This window comes from Colletes gigas, unplaced genomic scaffold (genome assembly GCF_013123115.1).
Source record: "Colletes gigas isolate AHSC1104 unplaced genomic scaffold, ASM1312311v1 Colletes_gigas_Sc00020, whole genome shotgun sequence".
NCBI lineage: Eukaryota > Metazoa > Arthropoda > Insecta > Hymenoptera > Colletidae > Colletes > Colletes gigas.
Genome location: NW_025106649.1, coordinates 1,101,692 through 1,121,314, shown reverse-complemented (window position 1 = coordinate 1,121,314; position 19,623 = coordinate 1,101,692). Strand labels below are relative to the sequence as shown.

Below are 19,623 nucleotides of genomic sequence, written 5' to 3'. Positions count from 1 at the left end.
TGAATATTGAAAACTATTGGAATTCTTAAAAGAATAAATAAAAATCAAATTTCCCTATCTAAATATTCAAAAGTATTGGAATTTCTTAACTGAACTTGGACACAGACGTTTCGAATTTTTTATAAAAGCATCTATAAATATTAAAAACAGCTTTAATAACGAAATTAGCACCAATAATTTTAAATTTTTAACAGTATGTTCTTAAGGATCAATACGCTTCTCTCTCACACAAAATGGAATTCTTATAAAAATAAATAATATTAAATTTTCTTATCTGAATATTGAAAACTAGTGGAATTCTTAAAAGAATAAATAAAATAAAATTTCCGTATCTAAATATTCAAAAGTACTGGAATTTCCTAACACAAATTTATGGCATTCTTGGAATACTAAATAAAATAAAATTTCCTTCTTTAAATATTCAAGAATATTGGGATTTCCTTGCACAAAATGGGATACTTAAAAGAATAAATAAAATAAAATTTCCCTATCTAAATATTCAAAAGTATTGAAATTTCCTAACACAAATTTCCTAACTGAACTTGGACACACGTTTCGAATTTTGTATAAAAGCATCTATAAATATTGAAAACAGCTTTAATAACGAAATTAACACCAATAATTTTTAATTTTTAACAGTATGTTCTTAAGGAACAATACACTTCTCTCTCACACAAATTTATGGAATTCCTATAAAAGTTTAATAATATTAAATTTTCTTATCTGAATATTGAAAACTATTGGAATTTCCTTGCACAAAATGGAATTCTTAAAAGAATAAATAAAATAAAATTTCCCTGTCTAAATATTCAAAAATATTGGAATTTTCTAACACAAATTTATGGAATTCTTAGAATAGTAAATAAAATAAAATTTCCTTCTTTAAATATTCAAGGATATTGGAATTTCCTTGCACAAAATGGGATACTTAAAAAAATAACTAAAATAAAACTTTGCTTTCCACGGAACGTTACGTCTTTTTTACTGGTTTATCGAGAGATCACGAAATACCATTAGTGACGAGAATTAAAATGAAATATAGCGCGAGTTAATTATTCCGAGAGATCGAAATCTGTGATTTCGTGGGGGAACCGAGCACACGATGGAATATTTTCCTCGATCGCCGCCAGAGATAGAACAGCATCTAAAGCCGATAAAACGAGAATATATAACGCACAATATATTCAGAGATTGACATTACTACCGAATCTAGATCACAACATATACAGAACTATGAATATATCCTTAAATGTTTGAGATACTTTCTTAAACTTTGAATACAGATAAGACATCCGAACATTATACCATCCATCTTGTTCTTTGGCTCGAATCTTTCGATTCTTCTCGCTCTTATCTTTCTTCCCAAACGTATCCATCTCTATCAGGAACTATAGTCACACACGGTACAAAGGACACAATGAAGCTACGCTTATGACAAACTGCACAGAAAAGATAACAGCCTGCTCGTGTCACTTGCTACGTAATTAATTACTACAACCTACTACAAGCAATACATTTAATAATTACGTGTTAAATAATATCGATTGTACAGATCTTAACGCGTGGAATAGAATGTAGAGACCAGTAATGGATTTCATAAATCGCGAATCAGATTTTAGATTTCGAGGAATCGGGAATTTTGTTTCTAGAGATAATGGTGATATTATCTTGGAAACTTTGATATTTCTATTTTTATTATTTTATTTTACCTGTAACTTTAATTATCTTTTTAATCACATTTTGTTTTCTAGTTCTAAAGGCTAACTTTAATAAAAATTCGATCTATGTGGGATATGCTTTTCGTGAAACATATAAATTCTTTCGTCGTTGTTTGCAAATTATGAAACTAATTTACATTTAATGTAGAAGTTTTCTAATAATATCTACCCCAATTTCGTCCCGAGACTTCTTAATTTCTCCTTTAGGGTCCTAAATATTCCTGAAACGGTGGCCATTTGCATACATTTTCCCCGTCATTATACCCCGTAAATTCTCTGTGGGGTTTGCGTCAGGCTGGCCATTCCTTTAAATGAATATTTGCAAGCAGGAACCAGTCTCGAAAATATCTCAACGCATAGATAGTTAGAATATATTGGTTTTGTTAATTTTTATCCAAACAAAGCAGAGTTGTAATTATCTAAATGACAACAAAATTTCCCATATTACAAATGGGTGAATAACGAGTAGATAAGTGTAATTAATTAACACACATTATCCTCTAAAAATTTACATAATCTCGTACAAACATTGTACCGATAATACAAAGTTTAAAATGGAGAAATAAGAGGGAATTAAATACAAGTTATTTTCAACGACCATCGCGAACATTGACTAACTTATATATTTGGTTATTCATACTGTATATTCGTCTATATAATTTCAGAAAGCATGGAAAAAGTAAAATTAAAAGATAAAATATATAAATACAAATAAAGAGAATTACATTTTCATCTATAAATATTATTTTGATACTTGAGGATAATCGATAAGAGATCGAAAAATTATCATCAAAAAAGAACATAATAGTGGAAAAAATTCAATGCATTTATATGACTTTCGAATATTCTTCCACAACGAATCAACCCACAGTAGTTAGAAATTCACGCATGTAAAACAATTCTACGATGAAACCTTTTATCGAACAAAGTCTGAATAGCACTTACTCCATTGCATAATAAATTTTAGATGCAATTTAAAACTAGTTTATCCCCTCTTTTGTTTATCGTCGTATCACAAAAATCTATTTTATTATGTATGGACATTCTTGTAATCGTTAATATACATGTACACCTTGTAAATATCGACGTGTAATTAGTTAAATACGAAATATTATCTATGTGTGTTCACACTAATCGTAAAATAAACGTCGTAAGAAAGGTTCAGAATAAATATGTCGATGAAACGGATACAAAAATCGAAACACAATGGCAAGATGGTTAGTTACAGGGTGGTGGCGGAGGTCGCAGGGAATAGCGAAGCTGTAACCTTGAGCGGTCTCAGGGCTGACACGCAATACCAACTCATCGTCACTGCAGTCAGAGCAGGCAAAAAATTTCGAAGTCGACCCATCGTCTTCCGTACACTCGGTAAGTCTTCCATTTCTATTTTTATTTTTTCTATATCCAAGTTTCGACGGCTCTTTAACCGGTCCTCGAAATCATGTTGATCTTGTTAACACTAAACCTACAGACACTTCATGTATACCCGTCTCTTACCATGACTGTATACAAATTTAAATTAATTTTCAATTAAATAAACAATTTATGGTTCAGTTTTATCGTACACTAGTTGTACGATCAGTAGGAATTGCTGAAACTTCTTTGGGTATGTAGCGTCAAAGTAAATGACAAAATAAACATAGAAGATAGCAAAAATTATAGTAGGTGATATGATCATTAAGTAGAGGATGAAATGCCCTTTAAAATGACCGTTCGTACCAGTCGATAGCTCAATTAGTTCCGGAGATATGAGGATTTTAGTTTCAAGTCGACGCGGTGGCTAGTTACGGAGATACGAGTTTGTTTACGTTTCATGGACCAATGAACTCGCGCACGTGACAATAGTAAACAGTGCGTAGTAAATTCTTGGAAATACTACGACTTCCTGGTCACGTGACTGTCTCGACTCACGTGCGAGAGAGAGGTCCCGTCTGACGCGTCAGACGGAGACAGAGATAGTCAAATTAAGAAAAATACCCTTTTACATAAATTACGATATCTCGAAAACCGAAAGTCCGATCGACAAAAACCAAAAGCCATTTCAAAGAGGAAGGTTTACCGCTGCCAACGATGCCTCATTTATAAATAAAACACTAGTAGTTTCGAAACTGCACGCATCTAAACTTTTAGTATTTTTAATACGCGTTAATAGGCTATTATACGCGAGCCGGACAGTGAGACAGTCGAATTAAAAAAATTACCTTTTACATAAACTACGATATCTCGAAAATGGAAAGTCAGATCGACAAAAACCAAAAGCCATTTCAAAGAGGAAGGTTTACCGCTTCTAACAATACCTCAATAATTAATAAAACCTTAGTAGTTTCGGAACTGCACACGTCTAAAGTTTAACTATTTTTAATACACATTAATAGCTTTCTAAGGCAGAGAGCGGAATTTAAAAAATTATCTTTTACATAAATTACGATATCTCGAAAACGGAAAGTCGGATCGACAAAAACCAAAAGCCATTTTGAAGGGGAGGCCTTGCCACTGCTAACAGTAGATCAATTATTAGTAAAACATTAATAGTTTCGGAACTGCATGTATGTAAAGTTTAACTATATTTAATACGCGTTGTTAGACTGTTCTAAGAGACTTAAATTTATGGTGGAAAAGTATTGGAACAGAATTTCATTAAATATTACTATCTTAATGTTGCATGAGAAGAAATGCAACGTAAGGATGATTAAATCGCTTTCCTTAATGTTTTCATAAAGTATCATGATTTAAAGATAGTTTTTAATTTATTAATCAAAAATTCCATTATTCCTACGTTTATGGAGGCGTGTATCCTTTCTTTATTTATAATACACCAAATTGCTTTAAAAGGGTTCTATGCTTTGCGTTAATATTATAAATAAATACTGGGGTAATTTGCAACGATTAATAGAAATTGTTGAGAAGAGAATAATGCGAATACGAGTAATACGGTGCAAAGTAGAGGTTATTATGAACTTTGCAATATGTTAATTAGGAAATGCTGGGTTGAATCTTTCAGAGCCGCCACGAACATCCCCTCAACAGGATGCAGCGGTAACTGGAGGCCCTCTTCCTCCTCCTCCACCTTCTTCACAACAACCTCAACCCTACATACAAGTAAGCTCACAATGCATATGTCAGTAAAACTAAATTAGAGAGAATTAACACACCGTTTAAATTCCCCACATATTTAATTTTCAAACATTTGCAATTCTTTTTTAAATTAATCTTTTCAAACTGAACATAATAATGAAGCAATGCAATCATCCAATGTATTCTAAACTTTTATTCAAAAGCATTTAAGAAGCAATAAGTTTAACAAAATTCAACTAAAAATAATGCCCCAAAATACAGGTTCAAAGGGGTTAAAAATCTCACTTGATTATATTTTTATTTAAATAATATTTATCAATCTAGTCTTCAGAAACCTTCTTTTGTTTGCTAAAGATTAAATCGACAAATATTACATTTTGATACAAACTAATTTAAAATTGCAAAGACTATCTACAAATTAAATTTTGTGAATGTTCATTGACTCGTATTATTAATCATTTTAAAGAAGAAGAATATATATAATCGTTTGTAAATAATACCAGGATAAAATACAATTTATTACATGAACTCTGTTTCTCAAACACAACGTTAAATTTGCAGTTCAATGAGTGTCTTAACATCAAGTTGCTCTAAATTAATAATGTCAGAGAACCACCAAGTGAAACTATTACAACTCCCATTGCAACTCTTATAACTTTTATAGCTCTTGTGAAACTATTGTAACTCCACCATTTTGCAAGTAACTGCTGTTTAAACTTTTCTGCTGACAATCAATATATTCAGGGTGTTCCATAACATGTAAGACACATTGTGGAGGGGGATGATTACATATTTTTGAACCTTCTTTTGTACAATTTTTTTTTATAATTCAGATATTGAGATTTTAATTATTCAAACACAATAATTATTTATTTAAACGAGTACACACTCGACAATGTTTACAAAATATAATCTAACTTAAATGACTTCATTTACACTATAATTTTCCAAGATATCTGACAAAAGAAATTTCAAACAACTAAATGAAAAGAAAAATTTCTTCGACAAAATTACGTCACAGTTAATTAAATCCCCCTACTTCCCGAGTCACCAAATTGTCATATTTTTCATCCCTAAACCCCTCCCTAAGAACTTGACGTAATTTGTGAACGGCCCCATATCTTGCTCTGTACTTTTTAAACGCTTTAGCGCCATATTATTTATTGACCATTGGAACTAGATTGTAGGAGCGCCATTTCGCACCTGCTCGGTTCTCAGATGTAGAGACACATGCATAACAATGCGTCTATCGCAATTTCGGTCAACACGTGCATCTCGACGGCCTCGTCGAGTTACTAAAGACACGCATACGTATCAGCTATTGGTAGCACGTGCCACATATCGTACAAATCGAATATGTATGAACCGTTTCCCCAATTCGACAATGCGTACATTGTACCTACAAACTATGATATCTTGTGTATTACGTGCTGTTATTGCATATCAAGTGAGACGTTTGAGACAGGTCGCTCGAATAATTCGTCTATTTTATTATTTAAAAAAATAAAAAGTTTTTGCTGCGTTAGAATAGTTCAACGTGGTTCACCCTGTATATTTTTCGTAAGAAATCTACGAAGATTTACATCGATTACATTTTTTTGCATTAATTAAATTCTCCAGGAGATTAATTTTGTCGGTAAAAAGGGAAAGTCTCTAAATTTGTTTACTTTAATTCTAGAAGACTACGGGCCCATTCTGACCCACGACAACAGTCATTTGAAAATCGTAAGCTGATAGAAATAAAAAGTACATAGGAATAGGAAACGATTAAATTGAGATTGGGGTCAAAATGGACCCTGTCGAGGCGAATTAATGCTTGCAACGTGTTTGACGAATCCATAGATTTTCCGTGACACGGCCATCTTGTTGGTTACGATATCTGTAAGAAGCCACGAATGATCCATGTGGATAGACTGGGATAACCTATTGCCTTTATACAGCGATTTATACACGGTGTTCCGTAATTCGGTGCACAGCCAGGGCTGCCACGTGCCCTACTTTCGGTAGGACAGTTCTAGAACCGCACGTTTGTGTCGTACGTCCTACTTTCTTTATAAAATGTCCTACTTACATATATCTCGAAGACGAAGCCTCATATCGCAAAATGGCAAAGGACTCTTCGATCTCTCCGCGCAGACGAGATTTGCACGTTTTCCATTTTTTAAACAATACTAATTAATACGTAGCAAACTCGTGCACCATCGAAAATAGTGTGATTCCTTGTGAAAAAATGAATCGAAAATGTGTAACAAAATTTTTCTCTAGGAGCACTCCTTTTCGAGATAATTACATTTTAAAATATTAGGGGCATGTGACAATTTTAGTAAAATTCGGTCGAATGGAGTCTTTATAGATTGTCGCGTTTATGTACAATGAATGAAAGTTCCGTTTTAAAAGTTTATGATCGAAAAATTGTTGTGCAAACTGAAATAATGAAAATATTTTTGTCCACCTTCCCTTAACGAGTCGTGCACACGTTGGATTTCTAGATCACCTCGAAGCGTCGCCGCGACCTAATCAGTCGTCGCTCTAAGTGATCTTGTTTAAGCTGAATTACTGTCTCGACAACATCGGCTTCCATTAAGTCATTAATTGGATCGCGAAGTTGTCACATCCTGAAATACGATACCCTATATGGTTTATCAACGACCAATATATCGTCAAAGGTCAACATTAAATCTTCTCAGATTCTCCAAGGTGCTTAATATTCTTCGTCACGAAAAATATTTAAACCTTATTCCAAAATATGTTGGATTGATCAAACAATAATTTAAAAATTTTCAGTAACGAATTGTAGTAGTGTTTTTTAAATATAGGAAACTTTTTAATAAATCACTAAAATATTAAATTTGTGATACTCTTTAAAATATTTGTTCTGAAATCCGATCAAAATCACGGGGGTATATTTTTCATTTTATTGTATCAATTATCTTCATTTTTTTTGCAAGAAATCTCAGTCAGAATTGTCCTCGACAAATTGTCCTCGTGTAATTGTCTTTATTCACATTAAATAACAAAGCACAATATTAATTATGGATAAAACTTAGTTTCAAAACGTTCCACGATGCCAGCAAAAGTCCATTTCGCGATCAAAGATGTCAGAATCGATTCCCTTCCGTTCCATCAGTTTTCTTTTGTTTGAAAGACTATAATGGCTCGTTCGCTCATCGCAGTCTCTTTGTAAACCATTCTGTCGCGTTATTAGTCCGTCTGGCCGAATAATAATTTCTCCCTCCGTTATGTTTAACCTTCTTAATATGAAATTAATCAACGTCAAATCTTCTCTGCTCAATTAACTTGACAATTTATGTCTCAATAATCACGTCTCTGTCCAATAATGAAACTTTCGTCTACGACCCTAGTAGCACAAAACTATCGGATAAATATTTTTGTCAAATATTGGAAAAATATTTTTTAAGCCACATTTGTTCACATGAGAAAAATATTGGATCTGAATATTGTATGCATGTACAAAAAGTATAAATTGAATGTTTAAAAAATATAAGCTAAATATTCAGGGGATATAAACTAGATATTTAAAAAATATAAAGTAAATATTTAAAAAATGTGAATCCAATATTTGAAAAATATAAATTCAATATTTAAATACCATTCGATAAAATCTTCAAATTTAAGAAAAAGTTATACAAAAAATTAATCTCTATATATGTATGGATTCGTTTGACGTTAATTAATTTTGTGACAATTTTTTGTAACGCGTGAAACATTTCTCGAGAAAAACGTTCCTCTAACTTCGACTCTGAGACGATCGACGTTACTGAGATTGGAACTTGGACGAAGAATCCTAACTTTTGCAATATTCTTCAGAGCCCCTCTGCTCTTTGCAACCCGAATGTTTTATTCGAGCCAGGAACAGGTTCTTCAAGATTTTGTAATTCTAACGTATTCAAAATTAATTTTTTTCCTGGCCATTATTTGTTTTATTATTAATTACTTTCTTCTTTGTCAATTTCTAAGTGTATATAAACACATTAATTTATTTTGAGTTAATGTTTTTATTACTATTGTACTATAGTATTTAAAACCATTTATTCAACGCGTAGAAGTGTACAGAAATTTATTTTCCACTCTGGAATTTTGCAAAATGTTTTCTCAAACTTTGACCATGCACTGTGTTTGACGAAGTTTGATATTAGAAAAAATATCTTTTACTTTTTAACATTTAATTAATCGTTCTCATTTTATGTAATTCTTTTTGTCTGTTTCATTGTGTGAAATGTTTGTTTACTAGATTTGTAACTCCAAGGAACAAATCGAAAATGGAAATATTTTTCATAAATGCTAACAAGCTCGACTAATTTCTTATTCGTTTTGATTTTTCGCTTCACCGGGCATTAACTTGATTTTTTCGTTGTATAGATCGCGGAAATTCGCGTGTTTCTTTTCACTGTGACGAGACCATTCGGATAAAAGCATCGGTACTGTTATTGCACACACGTGCAGCTTGTGATGCGACACGTATTGCAGGTTTTATTGACGTGTAAAACAGAATATAGGACACTTTGCCAAACACATCGATATTGTATCGTTTCATGCGTAACGAATGATAAAGCTACAAAACTATAGGATCCGTATCCGCAAAATTGAAGGTGGTTGTGAAAATTTATAAAACAATATATGTCGATTGAAAAAGTTAGTTGATAGTTAATTTTTAAATGGAATTGGTATACAATTCTTAACAGAATATTTATTACATCGTTTGAAAAACATTTACATGAAATTCTAATAAAAAACGAATTTCAATAGTTGATGAATTACTTTTTTTTACAATTAAATTACTACTATTAATCGTGAATTGCGACTATGTCAGTACTGCGTGTGGCTCAAAACCTTAGTGTCTCATATTTCTATCCTACCTCGTAATTAGACAGTGGATGTTTATGCATTTGTGGGAAATTTTAATTTTCAAAAAACAACAGAATGCACTCGATATGCAAAAATATAAGAAATACTTAAAGCATCATTATTTTAGTTGTCGGGGCAACCCTCTACGAAGCTCTGGTTGCCTTGATTCTATTAATAAAAATATGAATTTGCATGAAGATCCGCAGTCTACTCATAATCCTCTATTAATCGTTGTGAGTGGAGGGTTTTGGTGCATTTGAAAGAATGTGTGAACGATGCTGTTACACTTAGAGTATAGATATAGATATACATGAATGACTGGGTAAATTGCAGGTCCGTGGCGTAGAAGTGGGTATAGTGGTGTTGGTGTTGATCTTTTGGGCGGGCGCGATAGCGCTGTTCTTCAATCGTTGGGGCAAGATTCGCATGTTGCTGCCATATCAGCCTGACTACAAGGAACAATTAAAGGTTCCTGGCACTGGGGTATGCGCAGCGGCGAACGTCCCATACACGCAACACCCGACTCAACACACATGCTCTCAGGTAATACATACTTACACTGCAATCCTTGTTCCATTAATCTCTCACAGGCGAATCAAGCGAACGCCTAATCTTGCAGCGGGTCACGTTACAAGTATTTGTCTATTGTTCACGTGTACTAGTTGTCGCAAAAGAAACAAGAAACATTATCGTTATTAAATAATGCGGTACAGTGCTTGCTAGGGAAATTTGATCGACGTTGATTCGATAATTGCAACAAAACAAAGTATTCTGAAATCGGCGTAAACATTTTTAATTTGGTGTTGTATTATTAGTATCTTTTTTCATGATACATACCCTGGGAAAAATTTTAATGATAGATTCTAGAGTCCAAAATGAGACGAAAATCAAGAATACTAATTTGTTGATGGAGGCTTTGTTAAAAAGTTATTAACGTTTAAAGTTCCGCAAGTACTGAATTTTTTTCTAGAAAATGGGTCGGATTTCGGGAATAGATCTATTCACCAAAAATTATTGTAATTGACCCCTGCAACCGAAAATAATTTTTTTAGAACGATTTGAAAATTTTTTAATTTCGTCGAAAAATTTCATACCTTCTTGAATTTTTTTCTCGAAAGTGAGTAGGAATTCAGGGGTAGGCATAATGATAAAAAATGATTGTAATTGACCCTCCCAACCGAAAATAATTTTTCTAGAACGATTTCATATTTTTTTTTGTCGATTTTTCTTAAAAATTCGTCTTTCATTTTTAATAAATTTGGTTGACGCCCTACAGAAAATTTGTCTAATACTTTTTTGTAGGTACCTATGAGGTCTACTTCAGAAAAAAGTATCATTGAAATATATTCACTTTTGCAAGAGTTATGACTGTTTGAAAATTGAACCATTTTTATGGGTTTTTTCTCATTTTGCGATGTCAAGGAATAACTCTTCGAATGTTTTTGGAATGTCCTCATATTCTTCACTAAAATACGCGTTGTTTGCCGTTTGAAACATTAAAATCGTCCAATCCGTTCAGGAGTTATGACATTTTAAAGATTCGCATGAAATTTTCGAGTGACATTTCTGGCCTGAAATTATATTTATGGTAAGGAATTTTTTTCTCGAAACTAAGTAGGATTTCGGGGTTATGTATAATGACCAAAAATAATTGTAATCGACTCTTGCAACTGAAAATAATTTTTTCAGAACGATTTGAAATTTTTTAATTTTGTCGAAAAATTTCACACCTTCTCGAATTTTTTTCTCGAAAGTGGGTAGGAATTCAAGGATATGTGTAATGACCAAAAATAATTGTAATTGACCCTCATAGTTGAAAATAATTTTTTCAAAGCGATTTGAAATTTTTTTTTCGCCGATAAATTTCAGTACCTACTGGAATTTTTTTCTCGAAAGTGGGTAGGATTTCAAAGATATGTGTATTCACCAAAAATGATTGTAATTGAGTCCCGCAACCAAAAATAATTTTTTCAAAATGATTTGAAATTTTTTAATTTAATTTTTTAATAACTTTTTAATGAAGCCTCAATCAACAAATTGGTATTCTTGGTTTTCGTCTCATTTTGGCCTCTAGAATCTCCCATTAAAATTTTTCCCAGGGGTGGTGGAACACCCTGTATAAATTTATTATTTATTTAAATTTAAGAACTAATCAGAACTTTCTGGTAGACCTAATATAATGTTTTTGATTATAGAATTTTAAAAATATAAGTTTGAAAATTCACAAAAAGATGACAGAAAAAAAGGCAATTTAATTTGTTATTTAACTTTTACAATACCAAACTTAACCATCAAAATCAGGTCTTCTTGTAATATTAGTCGTCTAGGAAATATTTAGTAATTTATGACGAAGTGATTAAAATAATTATAATTCGAAAATAAAAAAACAAAAGTTACATTACTATTGAATACAATAAATAGACATAAAAAACAAGTTCGGTTATAAAAGTCTGTAAATTCTCTATGATTTACAAAATTTCATGCTACGATAAATCATTTTATACATATTTATTTAAAATAGTTTACCAGGCCAAGTAAAATAAAATCATATGAAAATATATATACATATTTACTCAAAAATATATTAATGTATTAGCTTTTGCCAGGTAGAAATAAATATATTATCCAAAATATTTAAATAAGAGCTCGGAGTCATATTTTTACACAATATTATTGCATCGTCTGGTTTGAATTTTATTTGTTACCACACAAGTACATTCATTTATATCCGCTAGATTAGAAACTTTTGAACATTTTCAATATTACTGTCTCTACAACTAAAGTCTGATTAAATAAAAATGATAATGTTTCTTATTTCTTCTATTAGCAATAGTCCAATATACTCATAACAAAATTTGAAGCAAGATTAGGTAAACATTCGTATTGGAAATAAATTCGAATTCGTTCAATTTTTTCTAAACGTCTACTTTTACAAGAAAAAATTGATCCTTTTGTAATTTATCGAAAGTGGTGTCACTTATTTACGTAGGAGTTTGAAATCGATACAATAATACATTTGCAATTCGAATTAATTCTTAATTTATTTTAATTTATCTTCTACTTGCAATAACTATTGCTGAAATGAATTGCAATAGTTCGAACTACATCGATACTGATTCTTTTTTTTTGGTTTCTCGTATATTTAAATTTAATTTCAATACTAACGTTAAATCCTCGTGTGATAACACCTTGCAATTGAACGGACGAATGTTAATAAATACCTCGTTTTATTTTTTACAGATACAGTGTATGCTATTGATCGTGACAAATATTTTTTTAATTGAAGTGCATACGAGGTATAAAATCATAAACACACTACCTACCGTTGAATTGTTAACTAAATTTTAAACAAATCACAGTTTTATGAAAGGAATTTCTAAACATTTACCATCAGGATCCTCATCAATTATTAAAAATTCTCTTACACACTGTTATGAATTTATATCTCACAATCGAAACGCACCACATTGTGCATCCAATATAAAATAATTTATGGAATAATTTCTCAAACTCGTAGTACAACTAAATATTTCAAACTAATACATTGAAATATTTAATAGGTACCAGCAATTGTTTCATCGTTTCAAACTTATAGCTGGACAACTTCACCATAACGATTCCCCCATAAATTGCTTCTTTAAAACCACCTTTCAAACTTTAGCGATTAATTTCTCATAGCAAACTCGTGATAGAACCCACGTAAAAGACTATACTTTAGAAGAATACCTTCGAGTATTTAATAGCGTGCAACAATTTTGTTTATCGCATCAAACTCAGAATTGAACTTCTAAAAATCACATTTTAAAGTTTATCCATTAATTTCTCGTAGGAAACTCGTGATACGAATACGTAAACATTTCAGGCTAATACATTGGAATATTTAACAGTGTACAAGAAAATTTTCCATCGCGTCAAACTTATAGTCAGACAACTAAATGACAATGTTCCCACTAATCGTTTTTTAAAATCACGTAAAATGAGAATTCGTTTTTCTATTATTTACTTTCTAGAAACCAATTTTTTTTTCCTTCTTGCGTCTTTAATTTTTGTATGTCGGTGTTACGTTTAGTATAATACAACTATTTATTAAAAACTACCCGAACGCGAGATCGAAACGTTTAATAAACAAAATCAAACGAACGCTTCTATCATATTTCGGATTCAAATTGGATTCTCATCCCACGCACAATCATCTATGAAATTTTGAATTTATTTCTCCATAAAATTCTGCCATAACAAAAGGACATTTCTATTTGTTTTAAATGAAATTGACTCTCTGTTCGTCATTCGTATCAAATATCTATTGAACTATTGAATATTTCTATTTGTCACGCTATAATTTGAGAAATGTCGAGAATATCCCTAGATAAGGAAAACTGGCGTGACAAACAACGTGTTAATAGTTGTATTTCACATTTAGATGCATCGTTCGAATGCAATTGGAAGTTTCACAGGCCTCTGAAAGCTTGTCGTCAAACAAATATGAAACGTATCGACGATTCCTTATCCACACACGAATCTGTCGAACGTTAATTCTAAATCATTCGTGTGTCAGATATAGCAAACATAGTTTGGACGTGTGAACGATATTAATTTAATGAAACGCCAAGAGGCATAATATTTTACAGGAATATATCCAACTTTAACATTTATTGCTTGTACAATGATGAGTCTTAATATTCGTTATTTGTATGGTCTGGGATCGATAAAATAATTATTTAATTAAACGAATAAATGTTACATACCCACTGTTCGTCAATTAGCGACATTTATAAAAAAATATTATTCAGCTTGACACTAAATTTAACAAAAGTTGCAGTTAAGAGTATTTAATTAATATTTTTACCGTGAAATAGACGATGTTAAATTAATTACAACAGTTTCAATGTAGCATTTATTATGGCTGTGCACAATAGTATATTTTTCGCAATAAAAACTCGAAATCTGCAAGTTTCTCACTTTTTACGAGATTTTTCGGTAAACGAAAGTTTATATAGTTTAGACCATGAGTTAGTTCATTAGCTTTTTCTTGGGTTGCTTCCATTTAATATTAATAAACTCTGAAAATTTTATTTAAAATATATTCCATTTGCTGGAATGAAATTTAAATTATTTAGCGTTTTCATCCGCAGTGTTGATGCTGCCTAATATACTCTAAGCTCGTTGCTACTTTAAAACGCCCCCGTGAAGATTCTAGCTACTCCCAAAGGGGATTGCCCGCGTTGGGTAATATTAATATTTTAGGCGAAAGAGCGTAAGTAACATAAATCAAATTGTATTAGGAAAGTATATATCCTCCAAAAACAATATTAACTGATGAATTTCGTAACCGTCGTCGAAAGTTTCCCTCGGGGGTAGGAAAAGTTTTTTTATTAAATGTAAAAGTTACGAAAAAGGCTGATAAACAGATAAGAAAAATTAGGAAACGATTCTTACAAAAGTGGTCGAACCGATCACTTTGATAATTAATGTTTACACTGCACTTAATTTGCATTAAACGATTCACTCAATGATTACTCCATTAACGTTTAATTTTTTATGTGTTATTACATCACACCTTCCATTTATATTATTTACTTACCTCTTTCCTTTTTTGTCCTTTCCCCTCATCTTTAATTGTCCGTTAGCTTTTATTTCCCCTTCTTATTATCTCTCGTTTCTTCAACTTTTCCTTTATCTGCATTTAATTAGCTTCCTTTTTATTCTCAAGGAATTAACGCCATCCGCGTCTCTCTCGGTCCATTTTCCTCTTCTCTTAATTTCAGTGTCTCTGTACCGAAAGACAAAACAAAGAACATTTTCCAATTTAAGTTCAGTCGCCGAGAGATTAAAGTTGCAGTTAAGAAAAAAATATAGTAACTCTTGACTTGAAACGAAATTTGATCAAAACGTTTATTTTTAACAAACTGATCTTCATTTACATGGTGCTTATGGGTGTGATATTTTAAATGGTATCTAAATATTTACATGAAAAATTTTCTATTTATTTATTTTGCAATTTTGTGTCACGGACAAAGAAGGTTAAGAACTTGTTATTTAAATGGCATTTTTATTTCTGTAATTTTTACAGTTATTGTTACAATTATTCAGATGATGCACAAATACATGAGACACCTTATAGTGACGCAAATTCATGTATTATTACAAATTTGATCGATAATCTGTTTCCTAATTTAGTTAGACCTTTTTTATGAGTAATTACAACAAATTACTAAATTAATCTAAATTAAATTATTCATTTCTTAATATAATAAATGTTATATGTACTATTGACTTATGTTCAAGCATTAATGTAATCTATCAAACAATATTAGAAATAGTTTAGCACTAATTTAACACATTTTGTTGTGAAACTCGACATAAAGAATTTATGACTGAATTTTTCGTAAATGAATTAAATTTTATCGTACACCTGTAAGATCCACAAAACAAAAAATCACACCACAAAGGTATACTTTTGATCACCGTACTAATACTCAATCTTTTTACGAATACAATAATTTAACTATGTAAAGAAATGTTCGAACCAACCCAAATCTTACGTGATGAAAAAAAACTCATTTTAAATTCATTTGCAAAATTTATTCAAAATTAAATTTGGACCACGAATAACTTCTCAAAAAATAAATATTTTTATTTTAAATATAGTGAATATTAAATAAATAGCAATTTCGAGTTTTTATTACGACCGCTGGTGCAAGAAAACTAAAAAAAAAAAAATACAAAAATGGCGACCAGTGACACGACACGGTAACGATAGGTTACTGGCTCAATCGTTGCTCGATTCGACGAATGAGAATCTAATGGTGTGAATTTCTTTGTGCCTCTTTCAACTGTGCCGACCCATCGCGAAATCGCCGCTTCTCGACTCGAATAATCGAAAAATCGAAAAATGACGGGTTCTCGCCGGGAACGTACAAATACCGACCGCAAAAAAAATCTCGAAGGTAATGACCACATTGTCGGATATGGTGATGCAGTGCGGGGGCGGGGGCTGTTGCGTCTTGGAGCAGTGCTTTCAGTACCCAAGGAGATCTCGAGAGCCCCGAGAATGCGGCTGCCAATTCGCTCTACTCCACAGGGCCGACATCGCGTGACCATCGGTACTTGTCAACAGTCTCTCTGTTCTCTTCTTCTTCTTCTTCTTCTTCTTCTTCTACCTCTACTTTCTTTTCGCCTTTTTATATTCTTCCACTCTGTACGTGCTGATAAGCTGTTTTCTTCCACCGATCGTCAGCTCACTCTTGTCTTTTGTTCACCAGCTCTGTCTCGTTTTCTTGTCCAGTGTACTCACGATGTGTCTTTGTTTCTGTACTCGTGCGCGTCGCCTCTGTTCGTTTATGTGGCCTCTGTGGTTGTTTTTTTCCTCCCCCGTGTCTATACTTCGCCCCAGCCCCTACCGAGCTCCTTTCGGGTCTTCGACGGTAGATACGTGTTCATTAGGGGCTCTTTATTTCCCTGTCTCGGGGTTTTATCGATCCAAACCCTCGGAACGATCCTAATACGCAAAGAAATAATTCTGGTAAAACGTGGACTCGATCGAACAGCGGGGAAACGTGACTCGCCATTTTTATTGATAACATTGACGAAACGAGAGCTTAGTATCAATCCCTAAATATAATAATTCGTACGTGTATTTTTAATAATGCATTGTAACGTTTCATATTTTTGTAATAGAATTAATTAAATCAATGCTTTATTGTCTCAACCCCTAAATGTATAATAATTCGTACGTTTTAGTAATCAGTAACTCATACACAAACCCTCTGTTGAGAATCTTAATACACAGTGTATTTTTAACAATTTATTATAACGTTTCAATAACTGAAAAATAACACAGTGAAGAAAAATACAGCACAGTACACCGTGTTTTACACTTGGACTAGTTACCAGACAGAATACAATCGAAAATCGATGTATGTCAGCACTTACAGCAATGATTCTTAAAATGAACATCGCTCCGGGGTTGGTGTGTTCATTTTTCGTACAGTGGAGGCAAATTTCAACACCAGGAGTCATTTATACAGCAATGATTCGTAAAATGAACATCGTTCCAGGGTTGGTGTGTTCATTTTTCGTACAGTGGAGGTAAATTTCGACACCAAGAAATATTTAAGTAGCCGACGATCGAAGAAAAAGAAAGAAATGTTCAATTTACGAATCACGTTCAGAAAAACATCGAAGAAAAGAATAGTAAAAGGTGTCGTAGTTGAATTTTCCCTTTGATTCGAAGAGAGATTTTAAAAATCGGTAAATAAAAAATGTAACGATCAGGTGGCTGAACAATTTTGGCACAGCATTGGTAGCAGCTGTGGATTCGCGCGTGATATCGTTTTAAATGTAAAATTTCAAGGCTCGCGAAGCACGTTTCCCCGTAATCCGATGCGGCTCATATTTCACGTGAATTATTCTTTTATAACGACAACGTATTTTAGGAAAATACGTAAACCACTGACAGCTGGATTTTATTTCGTTTGGAAAATGCTCGTTGGTTGTTCCATACGATCGAATAAAACGAACGCCTCTTGATTCAATTATCGAATAATGTCGAAGGCGAGACAAAAAAGTATGTGTCGACCCTTTCTAGCTGAGCACGTTTGCAGAACAAAGTTTCTGTTTGCAAGAAATTGTTGTCGTGTCAAAGGAAACGAACTTCGTTGCAATTGACATAGACTGTATTTAGTTTTTGGTCGATTAAGGATGCGGACCGTTATTGAGTAGGGACGAAGTTCTGTTCGCTGCCAGAGACACGAAACAGCTGAACTTTTATCTTATCCGTTCCTGTGGAACGTGATTTACTTGCAAATTTCTCTAACTTTCTGCAATATTTCACTGAAACATTCTTTACAGAAAATATTTCACTGTGTCTACTCACGAGTATTAAAAATATAATTATAAATAACAAAAAACAATAGACAGTCCACAGTATAGAATTCATAAATTTTTGATAGTATACAACGAAAATAAAAATTTATTACTATTTCAAGAGTTAAACAAAATATGAAGGAAAATATGCGTAATAAATTTTTGTAATATATTTCTAAAAAGGAGAAAGGAAAATATTATTGAATATATTTGTGCACAAATTGTTTTGAATATTTCAAAATATAGATTCTCTCAAAGTACTCAAATTTTGGAGCTTGTGTAAATGAATAAGAGAAAATTATGAGGGACTGTAGAAATATATGTAAATTGTGAACTGAAACAGGTACTCAATACGTTCCATTGTTAACGTTTGTGGCTTCGGTTAGCTTTTATAGAGTTCACGTGCATTTCGTAAATGACGTAACAACAAACGAATGCTTTTAATTAAATACTTTCACGTTGCATGTAAACACCAAGAGCTTTACTGGGAAAATAGTTCGAACTGTTCGACACGAGTGGTAAATATTTAGGATCTGCACGCTTCAGGGTTGGCAAGACTCGACATTGCGGAGTTATGCGGAATTATGATCCTCGTAGAGATAAAATAATATTCTGATACATAGAGTATGAATTTTTTCAAATTTCGTTTACAGCATTGCATTATCGATTGAAAATCTTTTAAAATTTTCAAATTAGCATTAGTCGTGTCAAATATGGTTTATTTTCTGTATTTTTACGTGTGTTATAGAACATTGGGGAATAAAATTGATGTATTTTTATTATTATTAAAAATAAGTAAAATGTTTTCACTTGCAACTAGTCTCGTGCTGGTTGTTCTCAATATTGATTTACGTTTGCAGACACGTGTCGTGTACAGGGTGACCGTGTTTACAGTTCGATATCCACTTCCTAACACTTTCAGACCTGGATTTTAAGCGCGGTTTTCGGTCGAGTTTACCAAACTGATTTGAAACAATTGCAGACAAATACAGAATAGAAAGTGTATTATCCAAAACCATTAACAAGTGTCATAACTATTTGTGTAGATAACACATATTGAAATATTTCTTACACTCACATTACAAAATAATACAAATAA

The 19,623-nt window shown here is 32.2% G+C and overlaps 1 protein-coding gene across 9 annotated transcripts in view; it reads left to right on the top strand.

Moving 5' to 3' along the window:
- The window catches only part of LOC122400859, a 216,242-nt gene that overhangs the window by 169,952 nt on the left and 26,667 nt on the right, over nucleotides 1-19,623 (top strand). For 7 of the 9 annotated variants that reach the window (XM_043402574.1, XM_043402578.1, XM_043402581.1 and 4 more), the window contains 3 exons: nucleotides 2,941-3,086; nucleotides 4,720-4,817; nucleotides 9,993-10,202. In XM_043402574.1, coding sequence (XP_043258509.1) covers nucleotides 2,941-3,086; nucleotides 4,720-4,817; nucleotides 9,993-10,202 — 454 coding nt within the window. The remainder of the gene's footprint in view (nucleotides 1-2,940; nucleotides 3,087-4,719; nucleotides 4,818-9,992; nucleotides 10,203-19,623) is intronic. The other 2 variants (XM_043402580.1, XM_043402577.1) reach the window with 1 other exon arrangement.